This window comes from Gouania willdenowi, chromosome 5 (genome assembly GCF_900634775.1).
Source record: "Gouania willdenowi chromosome 5, fGouWil2.1, whole genome shotgun sequence".
In the NCBI taxonomy this organism is placed as follows: Eukaryota; Metazoa; Chordata; class Actinopteri; order Blenniiformes; family Gobiesocidae; genus Gouania; species Gouania willdenowi.
In genome coordinates, this window is record NC_041048.1 from 27,049,764 (window position 1) to 27,077,723 (window position 27,960).

Here is a 27,960-nt window from a genome sequence, read left to right on the forward strand (position 1 = left end):
TTCCGGTGGCCAATTACTCTACTGTGCACCCCTGTAAGGATACCCCTGCAAGTTAATCAACCACTATCAAAGCCATCAGTAGCCTATCTCTAACTACAGCATTTTCACACAAGCGTCTTACTGGCTTTTCCATAATCAGCATCAAACATATACTGTATGTGTTTGGGGCATTTTTCACCCTGGGAGTAAAACTTACCAGAGACACTTAAACTTGTTGCTGACTTTGACACTAGTAATACTAATGCCTTTTTTTTTTTTTTTTTTTAAATCTAGACGTCGGACATAGGAATGACACAAAACACCGGTGACCGCGGCTTGTGTTTCGAGATCTGGTTCAGGAAGAGGAAAAGCCAGGATACATACACACTGCAAGCAGTGAGCCGAGAGGTGAAGGAGGCCTGGACTAAAGACCTGGAGCGGATCTTGTGGGAGCAGGCTATACATAACAGAGGTACAGGAACAGACAAGCACATACCATCTATACCAGATACTGTATGTTGGCCTTCTTTATGTAGATAACTTTTTGACACTGTCAAAAGATAAATAAATGTGATATTTTGGTTTTCTTTTTTAGCGGTCCGTATGCAGGAGAGAGTATTCCTGGGTATTGGAAACAAACCTTTCATGGACATCCAGCACAGTGAGGCAGCTATCAGTGACAGGGCTGTGAACTATGTCCTGATGGGACGAGGTGATGATTTTTAAACTTTACCTGCCTACCATGGTTTTAGATAGGGGTTACAAAGTGGTTTATCATTTGATCCTGCAGAAAACAAGATGGTGTCCTCATCTGGGTCCCAGGATGAGCTTACAGGAGGGCGACCAAAATCTGTTGGCAGCAGTTCATCTTCCTCCTCTTCGTCAGGAAGGGGCTCCCTGTCCCCAGTGGGGTACCTGTGTGGGCCAAGGGTTGCTACAGGTGGCCTTGGAGGATACACATTGCCCTCTGGATCTCTGGAGGAAGATGATCTGGACCCAGAGAATGGCAACCAAAATTTACTTTGTGAGTGAAAAATCTAATAAATAATGAAACATATAGAACCAAGGTTCAAGGATCCAGCTACACCCAGGAGGCTTTATGAGACTGTCCATATTTGTATTTCCCAGTGGACAGCTCTGAGTCATCAGGAGAAAGCATAAGTGGCTGTTCTGGTCACAGCTTTTACTCAGCCGTGGGAGAAGTGGAGGAGAGCCCCTCAGTCTGCACATCTGTGATCACTGTTAAAGAGGTGAAAGGGGGATCTTCAGAGAAAACTCAACCACAAGTGGCATTCAATCTCAGATCACCAAACAAGAGCAAGGATCAGGCCTTCAATAAGGTAAAATACAAATGAGTTTAATGTAACGTGCATTTGTGTCATAATATGTAGAGTGATTTAGGACCTTAGTTTGAGAACGGATGGCACAGTAGCTGTGAGCGCAGACTGATTTTTTTCTTCTAAAGTGTGGTAAGATGATTGGTGACTTGATAGGGGTGATAACATCCTTCTTTTGCATTCAGCTTTGGGCACAGATGGAGTTCTCCCAATTTGTACAGATGGGCAAATGTTTCTAATCAAATCATCCATCTGCTTTGTGTCTGCAGAAAACAATAAAATATACATTAACTGCACAACACCACCTTATCTCTGTAGACACATGTCTGCTAGGATATGGATCAGGAAGGAGAAGGCAGGGTCTATGGGTCTCAGGAAGCAGTTGATAGGTTACTGGCCGGATGAGTATTGTGTATACTGTGTACATCACATGAATGCAAACTTTCTGATGCCTTGGGTGGGAGGAAAGAGCAACTCGCCCATACTGTTTATAGTGGGACTGATTGCTGATACAATATATGATATAGCTAACATATGGAGATACCCGCATACCTGCTATTTTGTGATAAAAGGTCTGCAAGCAAGTGTAATTATACCGGCCAAAAAGAGATAAAGTAAAACCTTGTATAGTAATGTTTCAAATCTTTCTAATTCACTGCTTTGCTTTTTTGCAGATTATTTTTGATCTGTAAACAGCCATTTATATTGTCCATTAGTGGTGAATGCATGCAAAATATTTGTTTTCAACATGTCAGTCATACATCTTTAAAGGTTTTACTTGGTACAGCTGATAATCACACTAGTGTGTCACAGCCCGAGGATTGAGAAACCCTTATAGTGACAGAATGATTTAAATGTGGTTCGATATATTAATTATGAGGCCGATGTATATTTATATACACACTTATCTGCAATTCTGTGAATTTTCAGGTTCGGCGCTCAAGCCTTGGAAAGTCCACTGAGGTTTGACCTGAATGACCATAAGGTAAATATGCCACAGTTTAGCTTTGTTTTAAATATGTGAACATGTATGTAATAATAAACTGTTTGTATTTACAACTTTTATTTCCTTTACAGATATTTTTGCAACCTTTGAAAAGCAAAGAGTGTTTCCCCTGTTCCGAACACCATTTGTTGCCATGCTGTAAATATAGCCTTTATATAAGCACTAAAGCAATAGTTTAGAGTCTGTCTGTAATAGTTGTTTTTTTTTTTTTTTTTGTTTCTTAAAGCATCACGGGGACAAATCATTTCAATAAATTGTTTAAATTCACCTTTGACTTTGCACTGTAAGTCACTCGATATTTAAAATTGAAACATAAGAATGAAAATGTTTTTGGCTGTGCTTGTTGCATTAACAAAATAATAAGTTATGTGTTTTAAGTATGTTATAAATGTATGTCCTAAATCGTTTGTAGATATTGTGGCAAATATAACAACAACCTGTGCACCTTTTGTAATTTTTTTTTAAAGTTAACACACATTGCCTCATTTTTGTCCTTATCATTTCATCATTTTGCATTAATGATTTTATGGCCTACAGTTTGAAATACACACTTTTCACAGTGAATAAATTAGTTTTATTTCTGAATCCTTGTCTGCACCTCCTTTATGACAGCACTCTAAATACAGTATACACTCCAGGTTGTGTACGTACTAATACATATCCTTCAACTGGTGCTGTAAACCAGTGTTGTCTAATGCAGATTTACTTTGATGTAATATGTGGGCAAAAAACTTTTTTCAAATCTGTATTAAACCATGCCCACAATCATAAGTTCATGCCAACATTCGTCAGGAAGTTCAGTCTGATGATGAATTCTTATCTAGAACACACGTGTCAAACTCAATTATGCCTACAATTTGGCCTACATGAGAAAATAAAAATTATAGAAAAAACATGAAGAATAAATTACCAACTAAATCGTTTGTAGATTTTGCAGTCCCTCAAAATGCACACATTTAATAAAACTTTACAATATTTCCCAGCTCTCACAGTTTTCCCATGTTTATATCACATGATGGCAATCATTTTTAAAAGCAAATTGGTAAAAGAACTCAATTTAAAAAAAATAAAAAATCCTGTAATTTAACTCAAATTATTCCCAAAATCAAGTAAATGTAGGTTTAGATCCTACAGGGACTTATATCCATCACCTATTACTTACCTATTATCTGCAGCCCACTTGAGATCAAACTGGTCCGTATTTGGCCCCTGAACTAAAATGAGTTTGACACCCCTGATCTAGAAAATTATCTGGACACTGCTGAGAATTCATTGCCAATAGTTTTGTTCTTCAGAAGGTGGTGGAGCCTTCTCAAGGTAGGTTGTCCAGTTACTTTAAAAAAGTAATTTGATTACTGATTGTCACATATGTGAGGAAAATGACATGAATAGAAACAGCAGTAATTTATTCAAGTTATTATTTATAAATAATAACTTGAAATAGTAACATGTTAGATTACCCGTCACTGAATAAAGTGGTCATGTTTGAGTAACGTGTTTCTTAGTACTGTAACTAAGTTATTGACATCTATGCTTCTAAGTTACACAGCAAGAAGCATGGTACACCTTGAAGTTGAGAAGTATGGTTAGGAACAAAAGTGAGAACATACACTTTTCACAGAGAAAGATATTAAACACCAAAGCTCAAATCTAAAATCCTACTCACAGCCTGTGTTATAATAGTGTTGCCTATCTATTGGTGACATCATTGAAGAATGAACACTCACTAGAGTAGACACTCAAGGACCTAAAAGGGTTGTGGCTCTGCTGTGTTAAATGAGTGTTTTACAGAATGTCCATGGTTTTTATACAGTACATGTTTCTTTACCCAAATATTATAGTCATTTAATTTGTTCGTAGACTTTTGGTTTTAGTATTTTTTTTATTATCATATCGAGAAGAACATGTAAAAAGACAAAAAGAAGGCAGATGGTTTATTAGGAATTTTCTTGTTAATAAAACAGGATACTAAATAATCTGACTTTACTCATTATGACTGCAATTTAACTAATAGAAGATATGTTTTTCAAGTGTGTCCTAAAAATAAGAAAATGGCTACTGTACTGTTGGATCTGAAGGATTTCACATTATAGAGGGTTTTCACGGCCCGTCATCAATCCAGAAGTCGCCATTTTGGAGGTAATCCCATTATACAAACAGCACACAAACGAGCAAATCCTGAATTTTGAGGAAATGGTGAACTATTGCCATGTTTTGGGCTGTCCTAATCCGTCAGAATGTGAAAAACGTGGAGTTTTATAAAATGCCAAAAGTTATAACAGATCAGGGAAGAACAATGTCTGCATTTTATAGTCAGTAGTTTTACATCAGGGGAGCAGTGACATGAGACTAGCTCACCATTGGTGCACCAGTTGTTGGTGTATATGCAAACACCGCCACCCTAATAGAGGGATTTCACGGCTTATAAAATTGCACGTCGGTGATCCTTTCATTGATGATTCTGTGATCGAATTCATGGTTTTTATAAGAAAGCCGTCAACGCCCAGTTATCTCAAACATCCACAGCCGGCTTCACGAGGTCTTGTCTCTTTATCCTGCCTCAGCAAACGTGCAACCAATTTATCCAAGATAACACCGACCAGACTTTGTCTAACCACACATTCTCCTTTATCCTGGTTTTTTTCCCACTTTTGTGCAATACCTTCAGGGTTTATTTATTTATTTATTTGATTGGGACAGTGCATGATAATGGACATACATGAATAAAAAATACATGAATGTAAACACGTCAGATTGTAGCCAGTGGCTATTTTCCATCTGTTGTCATAAATGGGGCCAGGGTCACACAGGGCTGGGTTACAAGGGGCTGGGGTCACATGGGGCTATATACAAAATAAGACAGTAAACCATGCACAATACCAAAAGTTCATAATGCCACACATAAGGTTAATTAATTCCATACATACAAAAAAAAAAACACACACATTCATGAACCAGACACTACTCACTATTACAGTCTACTCACTATTGCACACACACCACTATTGCACACACCACACCGCCTTGGACAGATAGTAGAGTTTGGCCAAAGGTAGTACATCTATGAGGTATCCCCAGGTCCCTTCTGGTGGTGGCTCGTGTTGACATTTCAGAATGTTCGTTATGTTTAATAAACTCCTTTAGAGGTGGGGGAGTGAAGGAATGCAAGACCTTGTAAATTAGACATGCTCTTTTAAGTTTAATCATGTTGTTAATATCTAGCAGTCTGTGTTTTTCAGAACATGATGTAATGGTAGGATAAGGGGTTTTTTTTTTAATCAAGTACCCCCAGGGTTGCAGCACAGATCCAAACACAACAGTTTATTAAAAGTCAGATGATGAATGACTATGACAGGAAGCATTAAGATTAAAGCTGATATTCGGAGTTTCTGAGAAATCTATGTTTATGTATGATTCTTTTGAAATGCAAAAAAATGTGTGTGCCCAGCCAATAGGCTTTAACTTCCTGTTTTTGAGACTGTCAATCAAAGTGAGTGTGGAAGTGTGCACAGAAACAAGACCGTGCGTCACAACAGCAAACAGTTAAATATGATTTTGGCTCTTACCTGACCCATAAACCTATATCAATGCGACCCGATTTGACCTTATTATGTTCCGTGATGCGTATGCAGAAAAGTAGAGGCGTGGCTTCTGGTAGATTGGGAGAGGTAGTGGGAGGAAGTGAGGCTGTTTAGGGCGGGACACTGAAATGTTTCTCAGAAACTCCGGATAGCAGCTTAACTGTGACAGGCTATGGTTGAGGCTTATACCTATATCTAGGAAAGGCTCACCTGCCGACAGATGAACACTCATTCACAGAGAAGGACCAAACCTAAATAAAGAGGGTGATTACGAATGGGACACCTGGGTCAGATTAGCAAGAGAGAGAGAGAGGGAAGGATAGGGCTTGAGGGTAAATAAAAACACCAAAAGAAAACCACAGTGATACAAACCAAATACAAAACAAATAAATGATTTCATGACACAAAGGTCATGTTTAGTAATAATGCCATAAAAACAGTGTGTTCCTGTTGCATTTCTTGATTTTCTCAGTGTTGCCACATTTCATTGTATTATTCCATCAATAATCTGTCAATAGTGCATTAAAATCCTTATTTAAACAAATTATCCCAAACTGGCGACACAGCTCATTTAAGGTTGGTTCTCCCATATGTTACATCTTATACAGTAACTGGGTTTCCATTACCCTTGGAAGTACAGTGAAGTAAAAGTCTATTACATACATCATAATGGTAAAATGTTGCTTTGTGTGTCAGATTTTAGTAACACACAGCTGCAATGAAAAAACAAATTTAGAATTAGAAGATACTAAGGGGCGAATTCATTAAGATCTGAAATAAAGGGTGGTTAACCAGTTGTGTCCCTAAATCCTTTGGTGACGCAGTTTTCTCACCTGCTGGGAGGAATTCACTAAGATTGCAGCAATGATTAGCGCACGTGTAGAAGTGGTGGAGACCACCCAATTTAAATGACCGTTTTGCTCGTTCGATATGGAGAGGTGAGTGCACAGAAGCACACAATGACATTTGAGGAAGTTAAATTGGAGGCAGATGGACACACACATTTAATAAGGTTTAAAACTAAATAAACAAATAAAAATGTTTTTTTTTAAAAAAAAACTACTTTAAAACCTAATATTTTTTCCCCCTAATTTAATGTGGCTGCTCTGCCAAGTCCTGTAACTTTGCTCTGATCAGTCAATGAAAAACAGATTTGGACAGAAACCGTCTTATTGATCGGCCATCGATCTGAGTTAATGCGGCAACACAGTCTGTCAATCAGTCTGCATCATTTGAAGATGACCATCATCCAGCAGGTCTGAGGTCCTGAGTAGCACTGTGTCACCACACTCTCATATGTGAAAATTCTCAATCATCGTAATTTACGCATCTGATCAGCCAATTCTGGCCTTCCATTAACACGACACGTTCAAAACATCACTGGAGTAGTGCGTCCATAGCGCTCACAGCATCCTCTCTCCACCACAGCCACACCAGACTCCACACACACCGCTGCGGGTGTGCAGCTTTTTCTCTCCCTCACACACACTTCACTCTGCATTTTCTTAGTCACTGGCTGTTAATATTGACAATTGTTTTATTTAAATTATTTTTTCATACTAGAAAGGTTAACTAGAGCATTTTTTTCTATCTCCACTGTGTTTTGTGTAAACGTTTACTGCAACGGATCTCTGCGTGTGTGTTTGCACCTGCTTGTCAGTCGTACTATTTTCCGGTGCTAAAACAATCACCGCAAACAGTTCCAGAGTTGATGAATTGAATTTCGTCCACTGCATTAATTTATTTGTATTTCCCCCTTCCATTTTTTTGCGCCCCTTATGAGATCGGCCTACTTTACATATTCATCAGAGGGAATTTTCTTCAGGGAAACACACTAAATTGATTGAGGGCGCTTTGTGAGGTGCAAAAGACGCGCTGTCCTGATGCCCTGGGGTCTCTACTCCCTATTAGTGCGTGGAGTGACGTTTCCATACGTTTTAATACCCCAAACCTAAAAAGGAAGTCTCCGTGCAACCCAGATAATGGTGGTAAAGTTGTCTTTTCAGGGCCACATGGTTGAAGATAATTTGCTGATCAAATTTCATTAGAAAACAATGGCTGACTGCAGAATGCATTGTAGCGCACAGGAAGTTTGAAGTTTTATACAAAAGGCCGACATTACTCTATCAATATTTGTCATTAGCATGAATAAGGTGTAATGAAGGCTATCAATGAGTGTAATTTGCTAAATTATGACACCTTTGGAGCCATTTTTGCATTTTTTGGGTTAGATGGAGGGATCTAGTGGGGTGAAGTAGGTTTAGGGTTAGGGGTTAGGGTAACAACACTTAAAGGTAAATCAAGCAGCAGTAATTACCTTTCAAGCAGAAAATCTAGCTCCGGGAAAGGGGCGGGGACTGAGCAACAGCTGTCAGACAGCCCATCAAACCAGTGACGTGCCGTGACCACTAGGGTTGGGTAGGCACATTGCAAATTGAGACCACCAATGACAATTTCATATGTTTCTGCTGGCAAGTGTTCAATTCAAATTAACTTTATTTGTATAAAGCAATTTACAACAGTCCCCATTGCCCAGAATGCTATTTAAATGAGTGTCAGCCAACATAAATGCAAAGAAGTCCAACAATACAAATCAATTGCTGTTAGAATTTTTTGGGCAGTTAAGTAAAGTTGACACACCAAACAATATTGAACTGCACAGTGGTGGAGAAACACTATCAAAGACAAATAGTTAAAAACTCTTGCTATTCAGGGTTTGTGCAGAGGGCAAAAGGTAGAGTGCACAGGAAGACCGACCTGCTGGGCTACCGCATAAAAACATGCATGCACACATCGAAGAATCAACACTTTAGAAACTCCAATAAAACCTATAAATGTGTTTTAACCTCAGGGAACCTGAGTGAATAAGCCAAAGTAAATACAAGCACCCATTGGGAGAACATGCAAACTCTACACAGGAGGTTTAAAAGCTGTCCCCTTAATTTATCCTCATAAAAGTAAATGTTTGCAGGTGTAGTGTTTTATATATACTACTCTTATTATTATTATTATTATTATTATTATTATTATTATTATTATTATTATTATTATTATTATTATTATTATTCTTTACAATGAAGGGAGCAATGTTGGGGTTTGGTACCCTACTCAAGGGCACCTTGGCAGTGCTCGAGAAGTAGTCTGGCACCTACCAGTTACCGTTTTTTTTTTTTCTTTTTGTCCGCAAGGGTACTTGAACCCGCGACCCTCTGCCATATTCATATTATCATGGCTACACTATTTAACCATTACTCTATAACAAGGTCATAACATTTTTTTTACATGTAACTAAAAAACAATATTAAGTATTTTAGTTTTTCAAAACAGTGGTTGCAAATCCTTTAAATTGAACTAATAGGAATTATCTCATCATGATTCCCACAAAATTCTGACAACCTCCCTTTGTCTCATAACACGGCCCTTGATAATAACACTGGCAGCTGAGCTACAGTCTTCGCTCTGAACCTCAGTGTTCTTCCACAGCTCTCCCCCTGTGTTTTTAGGGGAGGGTCGTGTCACACCCTCCCACTAGGCTGGCCACAAATACAGCTCACATAGCGGCAGTCTGTGTTTGTCCTGCAACGCACAGCATGGCACAAGGTAAGCAGAACTACTATTTGCTTTTCTCTGTTGTACTTATGATGTCACACACCAACCATAAGCTGAGACTTTTAAGGATAACAAAATATTTTTTTGTTTACTGTCTAATGCAGAGGTTTCAAACATTTGATATGTGGGGCATTATAGGGAGTCGTGCTAATCTTATCAAATGTAATACCCCTAAACCCATGTTTGTTTGCTTTTTCTGTTTTTTTTTGTTTTTTTTTGGGGGGGGGGTTACATCTCAAATCAATGTTTTTGTATTATGAACGCAACATTATATGGTTTGCTTTGGTTTTTAATTCAAATTTTCTGTTTTTGTGTGTCCATGAATAAAGACATCAACCTTATTTTAGATGTGACTGTCAGTGAGTTTTAAAGTGAACAGCACATTTGCCAAACTGAAGTCCCAAGAGCTAAATGTAGCTTGGCTGGTATGTCATGTTTCATATAACAAATAATATAAATAGATGCTTTTATAGGTATGGACATTAAAGTGTTAAAAATATATATATATATAATCACATGTTACACAATATGATAAATGATAATGGATGCACGTCTGTGCAAATCAAGGTTTCATTCATGGGGCAACCGTGGCAGAGATGTCGTCTTCTGATCGAGAGGTTGGGGGTTTGATCCCTGCCTATGCATCGAAGTGTCCTTGGACAAGAAAATAAACCCTAAGTTGCCCCCAATGGTCGACTAGTGCCTTGCATGGAAGCTTTGTCCCATTGTTGTGTGAATCTGAGTGTGAATGGGTGAATGAGTTGATATTGTAAAGCGCTTTGAACCTACTTCAGTGTAGGGATAAAGCGCTATATAAAATCAAGTCTATATACAATTCAATCATTGGGCACTCCTGTATTTCATCACATCCTGATTGGTGACATCATTGAAGAATGCACACTCACTAGACACTCAAGGACCTAAAAGGGTTTAACCTCATCTTTAAGTAGATGATTGTTACTCTGGGACAAAAACAGTAACAGCTGAGAGCAGCTGGAGCCTACACACACACACACACACACACACACACACACACACACACACGCACACACACACGCACGCACACACACGCACGCACACACACACACGCACACACACACGCACACACACGCACACACACACACACACACACACACACACACACACACACACACACACGCACGCACACACACACACACACACACGCACACACACACGCACACACTTTGCACACTTTATAGCCTTATGAAGGCTTGGCATGTTAAACATCCAGTTCAGATTCATTGATTCACATTAGGAAAATGAACTATAAATGATCAATTAAATTCTGGTTCCATACAAAAAGACAAGCTTTCACATGATAAGCTTATGTCAGTTTGTATATGGATCTTTAGATTACAGTAAGACGGGTTTCTGCTACAGAAACGTGATAATAAGAGCTAGATTGCTAGAAATCTTGCTACATTACCTTCTTACCAATTCCACTAATGACCATAATCAAATCTGTTTTGATTTGTTAGTGATGCTTAGTTTCCATCAGTATGAAGCACAGAAAGTTGTAATGAAAGTGAACATGTTTGTGATGAAGACCTGAGGTCAGTTTGGGCGTTACCTTGAAAACAGAATAGTTCTGTGTTCGCCTGTAAGTCCCCCCCACTGGATGAGAAGTGTTTACTGTATTTGCCTCTTCCCATTTGCCGCTAGCTAAAAAAAACTTTCCTTCAACCATGATGATCTTACCAGGATTGTAATAAATGCACTTGTAAAGTACATTGATGATCGTATACTTGGAAAATAAGAGATACAAAGAATGAAAGTTTTCATAATCTATTAAGTTGAAAAATTATTTGTATAGTTTGATTAATGTTGAACCAAAAATAAGATATAATGATAAAAAAAAAAGAAATGTATATTGTGGCTTGTGAATTCCCGATGAGGAAGATGAATGACGTCCCAGTTTCCCACAAAGATGACAAATGGACAATCACCAATGTCCTCAGCACATTTAACTGTTCACTTCAGCCTATTGCCTTTCTTTAACCTTATAGAGCATCGACAGTCACCTGTGAAAACTAGTTTTCAACACTTAAAAACGTGTTCACGCAAGGCCCAGCTGATTCAGTTTGGTTTTGAAAAGGCTCTCATTCTAGTTTACATCTGAGTGGAAGAAAATTTTGACGAGGAGGTACAATAATGTAGCTATCATTGCTCAATGTTGCTCAATACAGGAAAATACATTTAGTTGATTGACCAGGGTCAATCAACTGCATTGACAAATGTTGTATTAGAAAGTATGTTGTAAGTGTGCACTTAACCCTCCTATTATCCTAGAGGTCATTTTGACCCCATTCAATGTTTATCATAAAAAAAAAGTTTTTCTCAATGTGCTGAACACATACAGTATTATACGCATTGGTGTTCCTTTGAGGTCAATTTGACCCCAAGCTGTTTTAGCTGTGTAAAACTCTCTCTCGCTTTCTTAAAAATAACTTCTAGGAAAAGGTTTACTGTTAATGAGGTTTTGGAACAGCTCTTTCACAGTAAAAGTGACATAGAGGAGGATGTGTCTGAGTCAGAGGATTGTGTTCAGGACGACCCTGATTGAGAGTCATTCTAATCTGATGAGAATGAGACTATTGACCCTCCAGCAGACACTAACTCTAAGACTGAAAGTTTGACCTGACGTCATCAGCAAAAATGGGATCTCCTACCACTGTTATGCTGATGACACGCAACTCTATATCCAAGCTGCCCCAAATCCATCTGCATCTCTGACATGAGTCATGGCATGCCTTGAGGAGTTAAAGGCATGGATGCATTTAATTTCCTCCAACTCAACAGCACCAAAACTGAGGCAATACTTGTTGGCACATCTCATCAGACTCACCCCTCATCTATACCATATATATATCATTTTTGAAAATCAGACCATAAATCTTTCCTCTGCAGTCAGAAATCTGGGCATCCGATTCAACCTTCAGCAAACTTTCTCTAAACATATCAAACACCTGTGTAAAATGTAATTTTTCCATCTCCGAAATATTGCCAAACTCTGTCCTCTTCTAACTGTTCCTGACTAGGGCTGGACACCGAGAACCGGTTCTAAATATACTTTAGTTGAAAATTGTGAGCGGTTTACAGAAAAAATTCCTTCAGTCTGCCAAGGAGACCTGATAATCACAAGAATTTATTCTCTGAACAAGTTTTTGTCTGCTGCATAGGATTGGGCACCGAGAACTGGGTACAAATAGGAACCAGTTCCTAACGTCCGGTTCCAGAACTATTCGATTAGTTTTTTTGATTCATAAATGCTTGCGCTGCTTGTTTACGCGGGGTTTGTATAAGATGCGTCCACCCGCACCTTCAGGTCATCCAGTAGCCTCCACCTTCACGTTCCTAACACCAAGCACCGAACCAATGGGGGACAGAGCCTTCTGCTCTGCTGAGCCAAGGCTTTGGAACAGCCTCCTCATGGAACTGAGATAATGACAAAACCTGGACTCTTTTGTAGCTATATTGAAAACATATCTTTTTAAGAAGGCTTTTAATTGTTAATGTTTTTAAATGGGTGTGTTTTCTTGTAGCACTCTGATATTCCCTGAATGAAAAGTATAGTAAAAGTAAATAAAATGTACTACTATTATTATTATGGTGGTGCTGCAGGAGATATCATACACCATAACACCAGGGTTCACACTGTGGTGGTCTTTAATGTTGTCAGTACATTTTTGAAGATACATCAATTATAATTTAAAAGTTTGGCCTGATGGTGACGCTAGATAACAGGTCAAGATTTCATCATCAAGGGGTTATTTATGTATTCAACAAATAAAAAAGTGCCTGACAATCTAAATTTGGGGAAGTTCACAATGATGAAGTTAGATAAGGTAGCTATTTTTGCTCCCGGGCTTATCTACATTTTGACATTGGTCGGTGGATCAATCGGGAGTCTATTGCCATGGAGAATGTTAAGGCTAAATACTAGTTCTAATGGTCTCCTGACTCTAATCCACAGCTGTTCCATGATAGACACGCTTTTTGTGTCTTTGATTGAAACAGTGGTCACTAAAACATCTGAGCCATGTCTAACATTAGGGTCTGATTCATGTACCTCACATAAAACACCAGGGAAGGATTTTTCTTCTCTCATGCTGTGCTTAGCTTTGACAGCAGCAGGGCTTTTATTTGACAGCCAGGCTTTATTTACAAGGGGGATGCCCAATCAGTGGCAAGACACCAGCAGGAGGACCATAGACTGAAAGTAGGGAGGGAGCAATCTTTCTTTACAAACAGGAAGTTAGAACCTCAGTTACATTATTATAGAAAAAACTGTCATACTAATTAATCTCACACATTAACAGTGGGTCTGCATTTCATTTAACCTTAAATAATGATTTTAAAGGTCCAGTATTAAGCTGTTTTTCACACATCTCCAATTGTTGGAAGAACAATAGCTACATAGTATTTGAGGTTTATTTTCCCAGACTTGCCTGTTTTTTGGAGCCACTTTCAGACCATTCCAAAAAAACAGGGGGCATGGGCAGGATTAGACATGTAGGCATCTGATTGATTCTTTCCATGTGGACCAAATGGCAGGGATTGTTTAGAGTTTTTACAGGATTGCAGGTGCTACAGATGTCTGATTCTATTTGTTCCTTTTTTGAAAACAATAATATTGACTACTCACAAGAAAGAAGGACCATTTCACCCAGTATAACAAAAAAGTTTTTCTCAACAGGACTTACGGACTCCACCTTTAAATTACCTTGCACATTGAGTTCATTGAAACATACATAACATACATACAGCAGATAACCTATTGATTTCAGAGCTCTGTTTAAAGTATTTGAATATTTTTGGTTTGTGTATGGGTGCATTATGCTACTTATAAGTCATTTATCAGGCAATACTGCCTCAGTTTAATGATGAAGGGCTCCCAGCCAAGCATTGTCTTCAGATTTGTGCTTCCTCTACACTACCAGCAATCCATCACATCACAAAACCTTCCTACACCCTCTTATGTTTTGTGTGTTCTAACTGAGGTTAGAAGAGGTTAGCACTGCTGCCTCACAGCAAGAGATTCCTGAGTTCAAACCCTGTGGTGGACAATTGACTCCTTTCTGTCTGGAGTGTGCATGTTTTTCCCATGCTTGTGGGGGTTTTCTCTGGGTTCTCTGGTCTCCTCCCACCATCATAAAACATGTATGTTTAGTTCATTGGAGTCTCCTGATTGCACACAGGAGTGAGTGTGAGTGGTTGTTTGTCCGTCCGTCCATGATCAGGAATAGGCGGGTCAGAAAGATGAATAAATTAATATTATGAATGAGCTTAGGGAACTGGGGTTAAAGTTGTGTATCAGAAGCCTTCATCTGGGCATTTGGTTGAGAAAGTTGAAGTTTTCAATACTTGATTGTCTATAACAATATGATTGTAGTCATGTAGTGTTTTCATTTAAGATTGTATCTTCATCACAAAGAGAGATGCACTCATGATCAAATGCTCTTACCTTCTCTAGATCTCATTAACTCACTCTTTGTTTTTGTTTCCAAAGCATTGGACATCGACCGGTGGAACTTGGAGTGTGAGTTCAACAACAGCGATCATCGTACTGAACTCAATGGGACTGATCGTCTGATAGTGAGGCGAGGCCAACCATTCACAATCAGCCTGTATCCTCGCTCTGGAAGCTACCAACCTGGAAGCAGCTCTCTTCAATGTACTGCAGAAACAGGTGACTACAATCATGTTTATTTTTATGGCTCTCCCACTGTGTGTGTACTGACCATTAAAATACAATAAGTGCCAGTTCACAGCATCAAGATCATTTGGAGAAGCGCAAAGCAACTTCTTATGAATTTGTTTTTTTTTTATTTGCACAAAAAATAAGCAATAAGTAGAGCAGGAAAAGGCAAAAGGTTTGAAGGGCTTATTCAAGGCCTCCCCATATATATATATATATATGAATCTGTGAATTTACTTTAAAGTAACGCTTCAATTTCTCAGCAATATTCTAAATAAATACACACATTTGTAAGATATTGATGTCAAAAATAGCGGCTTATGTACAGGTATGTGACTAATGGAGTCACAATCCTAACAAAACGCTCAGAGATAAGGATCAACTAAACTGTATTAGAGTTTGAAAACAGTGTGATGTGTCCAGATGATCAACTTTCCCTATTATACCAATAGATTCATTTATTTTTCATTTATTTAGTTTATTTCTGTTTGTATTCTCCAACATATACTCTCATCAATAATAGTCCCCAAGAATATTGTTTTTGATACTTGAGGCTTCTCAGCAGACTCAATCTAAATGTAATTGCATTCTGACTGTATGGTTTTCTACCACTAGAAATGATAAGGTTAGTCATCAAAACACAAGTTAGTTCAGTCTGAACCAGCAAATTTTGTAAAGCCAACACTAGCACTCTTCATTAGCAAAATAAACTTTGAATGAGAAAGGACTAAAGTTGTATCATTTGTAAACATTAACAGAGAATATATATATTAAAAACATTAGACAAGTCATTTATCAAAATAAGGAATGATAAAGGTCTTACTGCTGACCCTGTGAACCGCCACAAAGCAATCTCATAATTGTGTGGTATATTTAGAGTGGAATGTATTGGCTTTGTTCTCACTTGGGAACTTAAGAGTGCTGCCCATTTCTTTGTCAACCCTACTGCTGTTATTAAAGTCAAGAAAGGAAATTAGTGCCTCTTCCTTCCACATGGGAACAATCACGTAATACTCTTTGTCACGTTACACTGTCTTTTTCCATTGTTTATCTCCAAAACTTTCCTGTAGGACTTATGAACTTTACACTCGCTTTTCTTTTTACCATCCATCATTTCAACACTTTCACTTGCAAGAGTTCCACTCTACCAATCGTCTTTCCTCAGGAAAAGCTGTTTGCAGACAGGAAAAGAAAGTGTATGTATATGCATTGATAATGTGGTCTGTTACAGTTACACATGTTAATGGTTAGAAGCAGCAGCCTTATGCCACATTACACAACAGTTAGTTCCGACCAAGTGATTCATTCCAAGAGTGCTGATATAGGGCAACAACACACTGGGACTTCTTAGGGATCATATCACTCCGCTGTACAGCCGATCTAAATACCATTAATTACTGTTACATCTTGTGTACACACTGCAGTACACTGTCACTATGTTCACACTGCAGGTCTTAATGCACAATTTGGATTTTTTTCAAAAACGCCGATTTTTTGTGTGTATTGTTACGGCCCCCTCCAGGATGTTAGACCAAAAGGCTTGAGGGGCCGCAACATAAAAGACGCCAAACAGAAATCAAATGTTTTCAAAGTATTTATTAACAAAAGTTCTCCTCAAAATACCAACAGAATAAAATAAAAGGGAGTAGAGACCTTTTACGTAAATGGTTTTCATCTTGGTGAACTGACTGCACATGGGCAAACACATAAAAACATGTTATGAGGCCAGAGGCAGAGCAGCAATGTGCTTTTGGAAGAGGGTGTGGCCTCCTCCTCCTTACAGTGGAGTGAGACTGTGCAGCCGTACCAGGAAAAAGCACTGTTTCGTCATTGACTATGAAACGCACAAAATGCTGACACTTTCAAACTTGTATGTACTGTAGGCGTTCCGAAATTTAAAAATAAATCATTTAAAATTAAAACAAATAATAAAAGAAAATATCAATTCACCCTTGCCAACCTGACTAACACTACATAAAGACAAAAACAGGACTACCAGAAATCTCCAGCCCAAACTAAGCTAACAAACTTACAGGACGTTGCGTGGGGAGCAGAAGAACTCTCCCCACATCTGCTGCTGGTCTGAGTCAACAGCGTTGGGATAGCGATGTTAGCGGCTTCAATGATGAAGAGTTCATTAAAATCTGAATCTTGAACAAATCGGATACACGTCGCATATGGGCAAAAAGATCGGATTTGGGTCGCATTTGCCTACAGTGTGAAAGTAGCATGTGTGCTCTCTACTTGTTGCACTGTTTTTGTTGGCACAGCCAAATTATTAAATAAACCAAAAAATCATTATGGATTAACCTTGATGTAGAGACAAAACAAGCTGCAAACTTGTGTGTCCAAAGAGACATTCCCGAGTGGTAACATTATGGATGAAAAGGGAAAAACCTTCCAAACACCTTCGAAAGAGGAACTGTTCTTGAACTGGAGGAATGGTAACAACGTCTGGCAGGGAACAAGGCCAACACAAACAACGATAGAGAGGAGGAGGAATAAAAAAAAAAAATTAAAAAAAAAGACAACACTGAGTACAGATGAGAATACACAAAAAAGGACTGTTCAGAACAACTCAAGAATGTTTGACCAGAGAGACATGTAAACCCATGTAAATTTGCGATGGTAAAACAGGGGACGGGACCCAGATAAGCAAACTGCTTCTCTCATCTCCTTTTTTGGCATGTACAAAAAAAAAAGTAAAAAAAAAAAAGTGAATGTAACCATGTCAGAAATAAACTGAATAAATAAAATAAAAATAAATCAAATAAATTATCTTTTGCCACTTATTACTGTTAACTAATAAAATGCAGTTGTAGAACTGTATAAAAGCAATATCATGTGCTGTTGTGTGAAATATCAGCACTGGTGTGATTATTTACAGCCTTGTGCCGACAACAGTATCGTGTAATATTGCTTAATTAGCTAAAGTTGTGATTCTCAAGTAGATGATTCCCAAAGCCAATGAAAGCAGCTTAGAGCCTTATACTTGATTGAACAGAATGAAGCACAGCTGATAATGTTATGTAACTTATTCAAACAGATGAACTACCATTAAGTGAAATAGATTAATAATGATTATTTATGTTGTTCATGTATGGTAAGGAATTCCAAACATGTAAGAGATGTCTTTAGCAAGGGCTGGGAAAACCACTTTCACAAATATGCTGAGACCTCTTGACTCACTTGTTTGGTTTACATGCAGGTCCTCAACCCTCGGAGCAGCATGGCACCAGGGTCTCCTTTGGTCTGTCCGCTAACATTGACACCTCCCACTGGAGCGCTGCTGTTGTCAGCCCCCCCGGAGACATGGTGGCCCTGTCTGTCTGCTCAGCCCCTGACGCGCCCATAGGCCGCTACACCCTGACCCTGAACCAGTCAGGGCGGATTGAGTTTATCCTGCTCTTTAACCCCTGGTGCCCAGGTGGGTAAACAGATCATATGGTAATTGTCATCATGATGCAGAACTTCATGCTCTGAAGGTTTGTGAATGTGTTTAGGGGATTATGTGTCAACCATAAAAGGGAAGTAGTCAGCAAGTAAGGTTGGAAATTTGTTAGATCAATGTGCCGGTAAAACATAAACATGAAGGGTCATCTTGATGATATAGATTCAATTCCTTTGGTTAAAAGGTTTTTCCTATTGTAGAATATTTTGGATTTAAGGATGTATGTTGAGACTTAAAAAATATGAATTGTTTGTTTAAATTTGATAACGAATTGATAACTGATTTGTTTTCAATATTTTATACAAAGGTCTCTAATGTCCAATGTTACTTTTAAAGCAATAAAATGAAACATAAAATAAAAGAGAAACATAAAAACTGTTTCTTGGCAGACTTTGGATGTTTATGTTGTAGAGTTTGACAGTTGTTGAGATGCAACATGTAAATAAATGTTAGTTTGTCAGTAAAACTACTTGAAAACCCAGTATCTATCATTTCTCATCCTTTGGTTTCTTCATGTCTTGCATTGATTGTGTCCTGGTAACAGCGGATGCCGTGTACATGAACAACCAGCAGAGTTTGGGCGAGTATGTGTTGTCTCAGGATGGGATCATTTTCAGGGGCAGCTACAAACATCCCATATCAACGCCCTGGAACTTTGGCCAGGTACCAACACCAACAGTGACGTATTCACCACAACATTTCATTAAAAACATAATTCCACATGGCAAACACGTTACAGCCAAGCATTAGAAATATGCCTGTTCTGACAATAGGAACACATTCTTTAACTTGTAACTTGTCAAAATTAATAACACAATTGCAACATTATAAATAACAGTTATGTACTAGTTAGGGGCTCACATACTTTTTCAAGCTACAAATGGAGTCTCCTGTTCATGGTGACCTGTGCATATTTTTACCCACACTTAGCAAACATAAATAGTTTTACCAAAGATAAACACTAAGCTGCCTCTCAGGGTTTGGGTCGCTTCAATGATTCATGCATTTTCTTCTTTTGGTCCATTTGACTGTCATATTTTAAACTCTCCTTATGTGGTTTGCTGCATTCCACATCTATCAACATAAAGTGCAGACTCCTCTCCAATGGAGTTGAGGCTTTCAAAACTGAACAAGAAAAAGAGGAGAGAGTGGTTTGGGAGCTCATGTTCATCATGTAAGCCACTGTAAATCCTTAGTTTGTGTTAACTCCATTTTCCCTTCAGCAGTTGTGGGAAAACCACAACCAAGGCAGAGCTTTGAACTGTAGAAGTGTTGAATGTATTTGTAATTACTACATGAACTATTTCCTTGATTGCTCTTCTATCTCTAATCTGCCTTCTTATATTGTCCCAGATGCAGACAAGATACCTGATACAGATGTTGATAACAAACAAATGAAAATGTTATCCTATTAGTATTATTACAATTTATTCATAATAGATATTATCTGTGATTATAGATAGGAGTGGTAACACTGCTTATCTGTGCACTTATGACAAGCCTACATTGGTCATTATTGTTCATATACTGTCATAAGCATTACAGCAGGACAGGATAATTCCATCACTTTGGTGTTTGTTTTTTGTAAGAAAATTTTCATGATTTCACTGCTAAAAATAAACAAACAAACAAAAAAAATTATATTTTTGTGGATCAGTTCGAAAGCGATATCTTGGATGTTTGCCTGAGGATTCTGGACATGAACCCCAAATATCTACAAAATCCCAGCAAAGACTGCGCAAAAAGAAGAAATCCCATTTATGTATCCCGAGTACTCAGTGCTATGGTATGTCTGTCTATTTCTGATGATTTTTTTTTTTAGTATTACCTTTTCTGCAACCTCATTTGTTACAGTTTTGAAATGTATATTTACCTCCTGTTATTTCTGTGTCAGGTGAACTGTAATGATGACAATGGGGTGCTGTTGGGTAAATGGACAGATGGCTACGAAGATGGCGTAAGTCCCATGTTTTGGAAGGGCAGTGTGGAGATTTTGCGCAATTGGGACACACAGGCCTGTCAACCTGTGCGCTACGGACAGTGCTGGGTGTTTGCTGCAGTGGCCTGCTCTGGTAAGATAGGACAGAAACTGAGTTTGAGGGGTTATCTTTAAGAAACACAGTTGCCAAGCATCCTGTCGTCACACTAAGACACCATGCAAGCACACTTCCTTGATGCAAACATCGTCTACCTCAAGTGTTGTGTGTTCCATTTAAGTTTCCAGAGCTTTGGGAATCCCCTGCAGAGTCGTCACCAACTACCTGTCTGCCCATGACACAAACGGCAACCTGCTGATTGAACGCTACATTGATGAAAATGGCGATCTCATCCAGTCGAGAGAAATGATCTGGTTAGAAATATTTTCAAATAAAAAAATGGATATTTTAAAGCTTTTCAAGAAGGCCACCATGTTTCTGTTTTTTGGGTGTAGCTCAAGAGTTTCGCCAATTGAACCTAAAGGCATAACGTCAGTAAGAATCAGTCTTTATCTCCTGAACTATAAAACTATTAATGAAAAAACAACCTGTGCTAAAAACCTCAGCCATCTGCTCAACCCAAATTACAAAAACAGCTCAACTGACAAAGGATTAAAATGTACTAGTCAGAATGAGAGGCCATTTAAGAGCTGAATATGCAATAAAAAAGCACTTTAAACACATACTAGTGGAGGTCTCTGTGTTTGACAAACTGTGATGTAGTCAATACTTAAGAAAGTGTGGCATTCACATACAGTAACTCCAACAGGTTATATGAGGTTAAAGGTATCTGATGGTTGTGATGCTAGCATAGACCTCCCTGTTTTAAAGTGTCTTTCTATTTCTATAAATTGTCCTGCTTTTCTTAAGAATAAAATCGTAACGTCCACGGAACAGGATGACACGTACCTAAGCACTAAAATGTTGGATTTAAATACTATTTCACCCTAGACTCTCTATGGGACAAAATACAAAAAGTAGTTCTGACATGGCGACAAAATGAATTGCTGATTATATAAATAGAGATATAAATCTCCAAAATGACAAATGCACACATACTGTATACAGGGATATTACGTGTATTTGAAAGCTGACTCCAAAGACATTTCTATCATGAATTAGTAACACTAACATAGCTTTATTGTTCAGCTTTTGACTTTTGATCCAAAGTGTGATGATTTGCATAATCATACAGTTAATTAATTTGTGCTAATTCAATTTAATCTTGAAATCACTAAGTCAAGCTCCATTTCAGAAGTGATAAAAGCCAGAAAGTTAAGTTCTGGGTGAGTGTGATCTATATCAGTGTAATATGTGTTGGTAGGAACTATCACTGCTGGGTAGAGAGTTGGATGACAAGGCCTGATCTGAAACCTGACTACCATGGCTGGCAGGCCAGTGACCCCACACCTCAAGAGAAAAGTGACGGTAACAAAAAGCTTTATAAGTAACACTTAGTTTTCTGTTAAAAATGCTTCTATGGTGTGTAACCATTGTAGTTTATTAATGTTTTAGGAGTGTACTGCTGTGGCCCGATCCCTGTCAGGGCCATCAAGGAAGGGGAGCTCACTTTCAAGTATGACGCCCCATTTGTCTTTGCTGAGGTCAATGCCGATGTTGTTACATTCATGAAGAAGAAAGATGGCAGCACCTCAGACGTTGTAACTAGTGCAGTTGTGGGTCAGAAGATCAGCACGAAGAGGGTTGGTAGTGACGCCAGAGAGGACATCACTTATCTCTACAAGTATCCTGAAGGTAGTGATATCAGCACTATATTAGATGCCTGTGTATCTGCAGCCACAATATAGTGTATTAATGGAGATATGTCAAAGTGGGGCTGCTTTTACTATGAAGGGAGTGGACCAGAGCAGTGTTGGGGTTCGGTGTCTTGCTCACGGGCACCTCTCCAACTACCAGAACAACAACCATTTTTTGGTCCACAACAAGACTTGAGCCGGCAACCCCCCCAGTTCCCAATCCATGTCCCTACGGACTGAGCTACTACTCATAGTAAACAATAAAGTGCTGTTTCTTTTTTTTTATGTTAAATATAACTGCAGTGGAGGAATAGTGTTTAAGGAAGCTGGCTTGTAATCAGAGGGTCAGTGGTTTGAATCCAGCCTACCCCTACTGCTCCTGTATTACCATTGCTTTGTATAGAAGCCTCTGCTAATTGAAAATGTATTGAATCCAACCCTACAGTTTCTTATCATTTGCATTCACAGTACTGAACTCTGCTCAGTATTTGTCTTTACAAACACCAATCTGACTGAAACACTAAGTATTTTTTTTTCAATCAATTTATTTACCTGAGACCAGCAGAAACCGAAAATGTTGCAAGGAATCCCCAAATAAATAACACTAAACAACCTGAATATTATTCAGAATCAAAGATCAAAAATTAAAGTGGCTTCAGCAAAATAAAAATGGTTGTGTTTAGCCCTTATAATGTTCACTTACAGCTTAAAGGTCTTATATCATGCAAATCAACTTTTTTGAGCCTTGTTACAACATTAATTATCAAAAACACCCCTAAAGTATAAGAAAGTGTACATTTCCTGTACGGACAACCCCCGGTGCTATTGGTACGGTTACTGAAGTACACGTATGTAGCATCTTAGGGATAAGGTTAGGATTATTTTTAGGGACATGGTATCAGGCTAACGAGCTGCTGAAAGCAGGTGACTCCACAGTAACGAAAAGCTGCATATTTTCAACAACATACCGTGCAAAGACTTTGCTATTCTGTCCCTGTCTGGTCAAAAATTGTTTAAAATTGTTGTTTCGGTGGAGGGCCTTCCCTCACATCCAGTATGTCCACCAACGCAGGGTTAACGTAGAGCTTCGCCGATGCATGTATCTTTTGGAGGCAGATTGGTTAAATAATGCACGTATTTCCACTTTGAGAGGCTCGTCCTGCTCTCGCATTGACTCGCCATGATTAGCGCACGTTATATTAAACAGAGACATGCAGACAATACTTCTTCTTCTGTTTTAATGTGTTTGGCATGGCATTCCACAAAAATGTGTAGCGCCACTGTAACCAGGAAGTACACTGCAGCTAGCAAAGTAACGGACAAATGCACCATATTGTAACATTAATTGAGTTTATTTCTTTAAAATATATTGCACAAGAGTACTAGTTACTGTCAAAAGTGACGGTGGCACGTAAACGTGTTATTTGTAAAACGTTACCACCCAACACTGCTAACAAAACAGTGTCCTGATGTACTTACAGGATCTGATGAAGAGCGGGAGGTCTTCAAAAAGGCTAATCACGAAAACAAGCTGCTCCATCAGCAGCAAAACCAAGGTCTTCACCTCACCATCAAAGTCACATCAGAAATGAGAAAGGGTTGTGACTTTGACGTGTTTGTTGTTGTTACCAACAACACACAAAGCGAGAAAAAGTGTCGCCTGGTGTTTGGGTCATGCGCCCTGTCATACAATGGCTTTCTGGGAGGAAACTGTGGCTTTAAAGATTTGCTCAATGTGGAGCTCTCCCCAGGAGCAGGTGAGGATAAGTTCATTAAACACTCAGATTTTCGAAACATATATTCTCTCTTCATTTTTTCAATCCAGAGAGACGTATTCCATTGAGGCTGAACTACTCCAAATATGGCGATCAGCTCACAGAGGATAACCTAATCCGACTGGCAGCTCTCCTTTTTGACTACTCCACTGGTGGGACAACACTGGCAGTGAGAAATATTGTGCTGGAAAACCCAGAGATCAAAGTCAGGGTGAGTATCATCATCCAATAACAGGCATAAACCAAACTTACTAATTAAAACCTACACACAAAAACCTCATTAGGTTTTAAAATGAGAAAGTGGCTCAAGAAAACTAAGTGCAAGAACATGCAACGTTCCCCCAGATCTGAGCAGACTTGTGGTGCATCTACTACTATTTGAGACATTTATTGACTAACAACTAATGTTTTGGTGTAATTTACAGATCCTTGGTGAACCAAAGGAAAACCGAAAGCTGGCTGCAGAGATTACCCTCCAAAACCCACTACCTGAGCCACTGGAGAACTGCTGCTTCAGCATCGAAGGGGCCAACCTGACGGGTGGACGTGCCGTCACTGAAAGGTTTTATGATTGCTTTGTTATCGCTGAGTTTTTTGTTACTCTAATAAGGAGGGGTAGAAAATCACAAACATATCATTAAACTTCCTTTTGGCCTTTTAAAATCTCTCAGTAGATAAAATTGTTCAGCCAAACTCTGCAATGTGTACATTCTTATACATCATTCAGGTCTGGACTCCCCAATAATGGCCTATTATGTCTCCAAAGGTTATGTCATTGTTACTTAACATTGTTTGCGCCAAAATCACTGACTACTCAAATAAAAAAAAAAGTGTTCATCAATTTTATGATCTATGTACAGTATTTGTGAGACTAGAGGACAGATATAAAAGCATGCTGTCACAGTCGTAATGCTCCAATGTTTATCTTTCAGGCTTGCCTCCTCAGTTGGACCCGGACAGGATGCCAAAGTAAAGATATACTTCACCCCCACCCAGTCTGGTCTCAGGAAACTGGTGGTTGACTTTGACAGTAACAAGCTTTGTCATGTCAAGGGCTACAGAAATGTAATCATTGGGAAGTAGAGCGCTTCAATCCTCACTGATGGTCTTACATTGTCGCACACAAAAACGCAGGAAATGCCAAGGCCAGCAACATCGTCGCGGTGGGATCTACGTAGGACCACCGCTGCCTGTGGTGTATCCTGTGTACCTGGCTGTGTGTGTTGTGGTTTCACGGACTGTTGGGGAGAGAGAGAGAGAGACGACACACTACATCAGTGTCACATACTGAGTTTACCTCTGTACTGAGATTAAAACCCTAACCCTCACATAATCCATTAAACAAATAAAACACGTGTTCCCTTTGTAAACAAAACTTATTAGTATTTTAATTTTATTTATTTTTTTTAAGCAAAAATAAATTTTTTGGTAGTGCGCATGTGCATATACAATTTCAGTACGATGCACTCTCAGTACATGACACAGTCTCTGCTCAGAACAACACTGTAGATATGAACAATCTGAGAAGTTCTTCATACATCCATCATCTCCTGAGGCTGATACAGTAAGGCACATCATGGTTGGATTGTAAGCTTGTAAAATTGATTAATTTGAAAGACTATGATTTGATTTAATGTTTAGGATGTGGAGATTTTAAAGTCAAATGAAAGATCATTTATTTATTATTACAGTAGTATTAGACAATATAAATAGGCATAATATGTATGGCCTTATAACAAAAATCATACTTATAGGTTACCATTAAATAAATAAATAAATACAATAATATTTTATTTTATATTATATATATATTCCCAAGGTAAAAAAATGTTTGTAGAGGTTTCTGTATGTTCTAGGTTTTCCCAAACTGGGGTATGTGTACCCCTAGGGACAGGGGTCTGCAACCTGTGACAATATTAAAATAATGAATTGTTATTTCTTACAGAGGGTGGTAATGATAAATGAAAATGACACCAAATAAAATCATGATAAAACAATTTGTCATCAACCATAACCTTTACTTGCTGCTGTGGTTAACCTTATGTTTTAAATCCCTGGTAAGAAAACTAATTCAACAAAAAGACTCTTCTGGAAGAAAATAGAGATTTTATTTGTGTGGGGAAATATTTTATTAGGTGCCAACGTGCCAGATTACAGTAATATGCATGCTTGATATGTTGCAAGAATCTAGCAATTAGTATGTGTTGACCGACATGATCGTGTTCAACTTGTTTTTTCATGTTCAAGTTAAATTCAAGTGATTTTTTTGTGGCACTACAAATACAAATACAAATACTATTTTTTCTAAATTATTATTAATAATATTATTTGATATAATTGTAACAAGAATTTTCTACACTATATTGTCTTCATTGAGAAGGTTTATTGTTTGGTTCCGGAAGAATTTTAATCCAGGTGAGAGGAAGCAAAATGGCTCCTTTGAGAATAATGGTTGCAGACCCCTGCCCTAGGTATACTGGAACACCTTTCAGGAGGAACACAAATGTTTCAGTTTTTTTTTTTTTTCAACACGGACAGACTTTTTTTTTTCACCCATCAATCATAATTTGTTGCACAACTCTTTAAAATACACCAAAAGGTGAAGTTCAAATTCTAAAATGAACAAAAAATCAGAAGTAAATGAATAAAAAGCTTAAATTCAAGGTTAATGTTGGACAAGACACGGAAAAAGTTCAGACGAGTCTGCAGACACTAATAACAACATGAGCTAGGGGTACATGGGGCAATAACGTTTGGGAAACACTGTTCTATGAAAACGTTTCTATTTTTGAGGATTGTGGTCACGGTCCCATGGGTGTCCCTTATTTTCTTTTCTGAAAGGTGACAACTCTAGTTGTGGCACCTGGACTTCACGACATCCAAACTGGTCAGCTACTTAAGAAGCCTCTAGGTCTAGAATAAGAGGTAAAACCTCTTCTAGAAAAAAATCAAGTCCATTTTCCTCAACTGAGCTACCAGCTAGGCTTAAATACAACATTTCCACTTCCTTCTACAACACAGCTCTACAGAACGCGACTTGTTTTCATTAGAATATAGTTCTTCGTATTTTTAGATTTTTAGGTTTCACTCAAGACATGCAAGTGTATTATTAAACTAATTGTTTTAGTGTTCTTTATTTGTCTCACATTTAAAGGTTTACATAATGAGGACTGTCACCAGAACTGCCCAGAGAAAAAGTACTTGATAGCACTATAGCAATCATTATTATTGATGATTTTAATTGAGTTTACTGATGATTTTAAATGTTCTTATTGATTTTAACCTGTTGAATGTTTTCTGTTGCACTTTTTGATCATGTAAAGCACATTGACTTGCCTTGTATATGAAATGCACTGTACAAATAAATTTGCCTTGCCTTGCCTTATTATTTTGTGAAAATGTTGGTGCAGTACGGAGTAAATAAGTAGTGGTGGGTTGGGCTGTTTATTTGATGTTTTTTCTATTTTTCGTTAGCACTTTCCCTGTGCAGCACTTCAGGGACAAAGATTTCTCCAAACTGTTCCGTCTTTCGTCATCCCTTCCTTTGATTGATGATCAATTTGGCATTTCTTTATACATGCTGCTTATGCATTGTTGTTGTGCCTCTTTTTGGGCAACCAGGAGAAGCCATTTCTTCGGCCTTCAATAGTAGTGATGGTAGGAATGTTGTATCTTTCAGGCTGCTGGTGGTGAACCAATCCTCCCAGCTAATCTTGACATCTTCTGCAATAAGATGATAAGTGCAACGCTGACTACTGAGTAGAGTTCTG

At 38.4% G+C, this 27,960-nt stretch overlaps 2 protein-coding genes across 2 annotated transcripts in view; both read left to right on the forward strand.

Moving 5' to 3' along the window:
- Positions 1–2,834, forward strand: part of quob (quattro b) — a 35,802-nt gene extending 32,968 nt beyond the window's left edge. The window contains exons 19-24 of the mRNA XM_028447323.1: positions 274–451; positions 575–691; positions 770–1,003; positions 1,108–1,319; positions 2,247–2,301; positions 2,394–2,834. Of these exons, the coding sequence (XP_028303124.1) occupies positions 274–451; positions 575–691; positions 770–1,003; positions 1,108–1,319; positions 2,247–2,285 (780 nt within the window). The 3' untranslated portion in view covers positions 2,286–2,301; positions 2,394–2,834. The remainder of the gene's footprint in view (positions 1–273; positions 452–574; positions 692–769; positions 1,004–1,107; positions 1,320–2,246; positions 2,302–2,393) is intronic.
- A 6,525-nt stretch (positions 2,835–9,359) lies between these two features.
- On the forward strand, positions 9,360–27,526 carry tgm2b (transglutaminase 2b). Its single transcript, XM_028447161.1, has 13 exons — positions 9,360–9,503; positions 15,043–15,222; positions 18,440–18,658; positions 19,227–19,345; positions 20,340–20,468; positions 20,577–20,754; positions 20,900–21,032; positions 21,983–22,086; positions 22,174–22,413; positions 23,897–24,172; positions 24,241–24,401; positions 24,616–24,752; positions 25,123–27,526. The coding sequence occupies exons 1-13, from the start codon at positions 9,494–9,496 to the stop codon at positions 25,271–25,273; spliced, it is 2,037 nt and encodes a 678-aa protein (XP_028302962.1). The 5' UTR covers positions 9,360–9,493; the 3' UTR covers positions 25,274–27,526.
- The last annotated feature ends 434 nt before the right edge of the window (positions 27,527–27,960 follow it).